The sequence below is a fragment of the Rosa rugosa genome, chromosome 7 (assembly GCF_958449725.1).
Source record: "Rosa rugosa chromosome 7, drRosRugo1.1, whole genome shotgun sequence".
NCBI lineage: Eukaryota > Viridiplantae > Streptophyta > Magnoliopsida > Rosales > Rosaceae > Rosa > Rosa rugosa.
Genome location: NC_084826.1, coordinates 27,470,226 through 27,475,621, shown reverse-complemented (window position 1 = coordinate 27,475,621; position 5,396 = coordinate 27,470,226). Strand labels below are relative to the sequence as shown.

At 38.1% G+C, this 5,396-nt stretch overlaps 1 protein-coding gene and 1 long non-coding RNA gene across 2 annotated transcripts; one reads left to right on the top strand and one right to left on the bottom strand.

Annotated features, from left to right (window-relative positions):
* Nucleotides 1–418: 418 nt before the first annotated feature.
* On the top strand, nt 419–4,645 carry LOC133723979 (acyl transferase 4). Its single transcript, XM_062150840.1, has 3 exons — nt 419–861; nt 1,340–1,592; nt 3,838–4,645. The coding sequence occupies exons 1-3, from the start codon at nt 430–432 to the stop codon at nt 4,464–4,466; spliced, it is 1,314 nt and encodes a 437-aa protein (XP_062006824.1). The 5' UTR covers nt 419–429; the 3' UTR covers nt 4,467–4,645.
* Nucleotides 1,966–3,830, bottom strand: LOC133723980 (uncharacterized). Its single transcript, XR_009853395.1, has 2 exons — nt 3,316–3,830; nt 1,966–2,556 (listed from the first exon to the last, which is right to left on the bottom strand). It is a non-coding gene; the product is annotated as an uncharacterized LOC133723980 (long non-coding RNA).
* Nucleotides 4,646–5,396: the final 751 nt, after the last annotated feature.

The following is a 5,396-nucleotide window of genomic DNA, read 5'->3' as shown; positions in this document are numbered from 1 at the left end:
GAGGATATATCAAAAATATCACAGATATTTCAATCTTTGATCACATGACCATCTTTTTAGCCTCATTATGTAGCTCCCTTTTGAAGATGTGTTCAGACCAACAATCTAACTTGTGTTACGAGTAGCCGATAATGACTCCGTAATATATTGTTCAAATTTTCATTTTAAGATAATATCACTGCAGACCAATACGAGTTGAAATACTCTTTAAAAAAATGTGCTATAGTGTCTTCCACTGCACGTAGTAATAAACAAAAGTACCTGACAGACATAAGTTTAGACTTCAAAGCGATCGAACAAGTTTTATGTTTGAAGTATAGGTATTCGATCTCATAGACTCCATCCATCATATATATATATGACCTTGTAATTAAATGTACATGGTCGATCACCTCTCTGATTAATTCTTAGCTTTTAATCTTTCACTACATGCACCGCATGGCTTTCTCTGTGATCCGATCAAGCCAAAGCCTAGTTAGACCATGCGAGCAGACACCGATCGCCACCCTTGATTTATCGGAAATCGACAGCTTGCCCGTCCTAAGAAGCAATGCTCGAACACTGCATGTGTATAGACATGGGGAATATCACCAAGTAGCCAAACTCATAAAAGAAGGTTTGTCGAAAGCATTGGTTCCATATTACCCTCTTGCAGGACGACTGAAAGTGTCTAATGTTAATGGTGGAGGTCAGCTTCAAGTTGAATGTAGTGGACAAGGTGTGTGGTTGGTCGAGGCATATGCTAATTGTTCACTTGATGCTGTCAATTACTTTGATGATACTGTTGCCTCCCACTCGAACAAATATGATGATCTTCTTCCTCGAGGAGCTGAAGGACTTGACCTACTTCTACAAATGCAGGTACGCGATGTTGATTACGTTAATAGTCCTTTAGAACTTGAAAATTCTGCCCCGGACTCAAAAGCAAACTATATATTTTCCTAGGAATGATGCATTGGTACCCATAATGTTTGATGAATTGTTGCGACTCTTGCGAGTTTGTGACTGTTAAAGCAATTGATACTACTCTGCCTTATACAATAATTAGTTCCTCGTAGCTTCAAGAGGTTAATTACTCACCCATTCTTATATACAAAAAGAATTTCTCATATTGCAAGGAAAGAAGTCATGCCCTCGATCCTAAAGTCTATAGTGTTTTTAATCCTAAAAGACTTTATGTCATTCTTCCCAAGCTAAATCGTATGCATGTGTATAAAATCCTCTATATTATTAACAACTCCAAGCAATCTCAAGGACATAGCCCGATTTAGAGTAAATATTCTTTCATGTTTTAGATAATTATATGTTCATTCTCACATAAGATGATCATTACGAACAGGTGACTGAATTTGAATGTGGTGGATTCGTGGTTGGCATCAAATTCAGCCACAGCATCTGCGACGGCTTAGGATCTGCACAGTTTCTCAATGCTGTTGGCGAGATGGCAAGGGGCATCAAGCACCCGAGTATTACACCAGTAGTGTGGAAACGAGACTTCTTTACAAAATCTCTGCCCAAACAACAGATGAATCTAAACACCACCACCACTACTACTACAGTGCCGAACTACCAGCTACAACATGCTAACATAGGCTTAGTTTGGGATTGCTGTGCTGTGAGAGGAAGCACTTCCGAACTTGCTGTGAGAGGAAGCACTTCCGAACTTGCTGTGAGAAGAAGCAGCTGAGGTGTTTGGTAAACTGTTTTTAAAAGTGCTGTGAGAACGAAAAGCAATTTCTAGGTGTTTGGTAAGTTGCAAGGCAAAAGTGCTTTGGCTGGGTATAATTACAAAAATGGGCATACATGCTAAGATATGCTATTAAAATACATAATTTTGTTTTTTGATTATGTAACCATACCAAATAAAAAAAAATCTCATGTAATTGTGTACATGTAAACATAACTTTGCTAGAAAGTCATCTGTTGTATATTAAGTGTACATTTGTTGTATAACCAAAATGTAAATTAGCATTGTAAATTAGGTCTGCATACATGACCTTGATATATATTCACTCTGACAAGAATATTACACAGAAATTTTGTAAAAGAGAACATTGTTCATATAAGTATATAACCACCCCTTTTATGGTACAGTAGATGAGTAGAACATTAAATCTGTTGCATAGATGAGAGTTGACTTCATTGTAAACCGAAGTAGAGGACATGAGTGTAACCGCAGAGCTTACATGAAAAATAACCCAGATTACAGTGACCAAGTCTAAAATCATTGCCAAGACTCTGAAACAAGCCTTTGCTGAGCAAAACCTTACTTCAACTTAAACAGGGTTTGAGGGCGTCGATGAGTAAATTCCATCTATATAAAAGGCTGAAAGACCAACCAGCAAAATAACACCCAGAGAAAGAACAATGGTAACATAAATAAGCTGTACAGAAAGTTTTCTCTCTACTGGTGCAATGCTATACTTAAATGACTTTTGCCAAATGCAAGTAAAATTGCAAGAACTATCACTAATGTTGCTGGATTCATCGACGATGTTGCTGGATTCATCAACGACGCGTCAATCAAGATTAAGTCGTTTCATCGAATGCCATGACCTACAAAAGCCAAACGATAATTCCACAGTTTATGAATCTACAGACGGAAACGGTAAGACTCTACAGACTTGTCATCCGAGTGCAGTAGATAAATGAACTAAAGCACAAAACAGACGCAATGCATGTCAAATAAGCTAATTGGGATTTACTTCAATCATCATTGTCATATTCCCTGGGAAAGATTGCAGGCACATAACTAACTGCAGTTCTGATACCATGACTCCTATAGATCATGTTTCTAAAACAATGAGAGCAAAATGACAAAATTGAATTGATAAAGTGATTATGATAAAAGTTCACATAACAAAATCTCCAAGAGAAAATTGTCTCACTTGCGTTAAAAAAGTGACCATATTTCATACCTTTCCTCATAAGAAGGCCATAACCAACATACAAAACGCAGAGAAATAAATTTGAAGTCTCACCAAATTGAAACTCATCCATGCAAATATCCTTTTCTCTTTTCTCAAGGAAATTAAAAGTTGAAAAGATCAACCCATCTTTTCAACCCAGAACACACATCAATCAAGTAAACAAGATCAACCCATTTGAAAAGATCAAATTTTGAAGCAGTCAGAAGGTTCAAAACCAAAACCCAATTTGCAAAAACAAATTTTGCAGCAATCAGACCACCCATAAACACCAAAACAGAACAAAACCCTTTTGCAGATATCAAACATAACGCAATCAAAGAATCAAAAACACTGTAGAAAAAGCAATAATTGCACAAAACCCAGATTACAGAGAGAAAAAAAGTACCTTTAGGTGGAATGGAGAGAGAGATAGAGATTGATCTTGGTGGGTGGACAAAGACAGGGGGCACCCAGGAATCGGAAATCCAGTGTAAAAATTTGGATTCTTTGGATAAAATTATATATAGATGATTCGAAAATCAGATACTAAAAATGGGTGGGTGGGTTTTGTAATGGAATTTTGATGCAGCAATTGTGGGTTTTGGATTTTGGGGTGATATCAAAGAAGGCTATGAATGAGATGTCTGCCTCGCGATGGACCAATCTGTTTCGATGTAATTTTCAGAAAAGGAGGAGGATAGAATTGGCAGTTCTCTAAATTTTCATTAAACTCTACTGTTCATGCTCCGTGTTTTCCCAAAGCAGGTCTTCAAAAGCTACAAATTGTAGCTTCCCAAATTCAGCTTTACGGAGAAGCAATTTCAACCAAAAGCAGCTTTTAGAGATTTTACCAAACACCATGTTCTTGGCCCAAAAGCAGAAGCAGCTCCAAAAGCACCTCAGGAATCAATCCCAAACTAAGCCATAGACATTTTCACGGACCAAATCAATTACTTGAAGCGAGAAATTCAGGAATCCACCGGCCGGAGTTGCTCTTCTTTCGAAGTTGTAGCTGCCGTGTTGTGGATTTGTCGAACTAGGGCTGTGATTGTGTCAAACCACTCGAGGCAAAATACACAAGTAAAGCTGGTTTTCTTTGCTAATTGCCGTCACCTTGTCGACCCTCCATTGCCGAAAGGCTTCTATGGAAACTGTTTCTTCCCCGTCACGGTAACAGCTTCAAGTGAAGCACTGGCTCATTCGTTACTCGCTGATGTGGTGGAAATGATCCAAGAAGCCAAGGCTAAGCTTCCAAATGAGTTTACCAATTACATCAAAGAGGGTCATCAGATTGAGGATGAGGACCCGTTTGCCCCAGCTCTAAGTTACACAACGTTGTTTATATCGGAGTGGGGAAAACTAGGATTCAACCAGGTCGATTTCGGTTGGGGGTCACCAGATCATGTCATCCCTATACAAGCCTCTGCAATCATGCCGGCTGCAATTGTGGGGACTCTACCTTTGCCACAGAAAGGTATCCGTCTAATAACTTGGTGCGTGGAAGAGATCCATCACCAAACCTTTATTGATCACATAATGAAAATGATCGGGAAATGAAGCTTGTTACCTCAAATGACCCTGTTTCGGAACTTGTATCCGATCAATTCTAATTCTAGTTCTATTTCAGCTTTTATCGTAAAAGAAGATGAAAGTATATATGTACTCCTATATAAAAGTTAACAACTGTGAATATATGCATCCGATCAATGGAGTGGAAATGGTTGAAGATGTTTTTAAATGGGAACAAGAAATTGCTGACTTACTGATTAAGACTTATAAGTTGCCCAAGGCAGTCTCATACAAGCATGATTTGTAGCGTGAACTGATCGACAATCAATTCGAAGTGTCTGATAACACCCGTGTACTTGCACTGTCTTTATAAATTGAAAAATTTGTACTTCAAACAAGATTAACCATATATTTGCATTTCATTGCTAAGCTTGAGGGGGGAAAAAAAGGTCTAGAAAAAAAAAAAAAAGACTAACTGAAAAAACAGAACATTGCTAAATACAAAGCAATTAAGGCAATCTGACTTAAAATGGTTGAAATTAAAAGCACTTACAATTCAACACTAAAGGGAAGAATATCATCATAGGTACACCTTGTAGAAAGAGAACTCGCCATAACATCTGTGATGCAAATTACATCTAACATGCTGAAAAAATATGATCATATCATCTGCCCAGATTTATTGACACAAGTTGGTTGTGTAATATATTATTGAAATTATCGTGTTCTTCATTATACGTATAGTGCTCAGGTAGCTCCTAAGACGATATTTTACTGCATGGATCTCTACATGCAGTGGCGGATCCTTATAGGGGCGGGTGAGGGCCATGGCCCCCCCAATGTTTTCAAATTTCCTTAACCAGCCGTGTATAACACCAATAAAGTCAACAATTTTGTATATATATGGCCCCCCCATTGCCCCAATTTACTAAACTATTAATTTTTGGCCCCTCCAAGATTGGGCTCCAAGTTCCGCCA

Excerpts from the sequence above, each read along its gene's own strand:
- LOC133723979 (XM_062150840.1), top strand. The coding sequence starts at position 430 with ATGCACCGCATGGCTTTCTCTGTGATCCGATCAAGCCAAAGCCTAGTT. Across the intron at positions 862-1,339 it reads ACCTACTTCTACAAATGCAG|GTGACTGAATTTGAATGTGG; the intron begins GTACGCGATGTT and ends CATTACGAACAG. Across the intron at positions 1,593-3,837 it reads GCTACAACATGCTAACATAG|ACATTTTCACGGACCAAATC; the intron begins GCTTAGTTTGGG and ends ACTAAGCCATAG.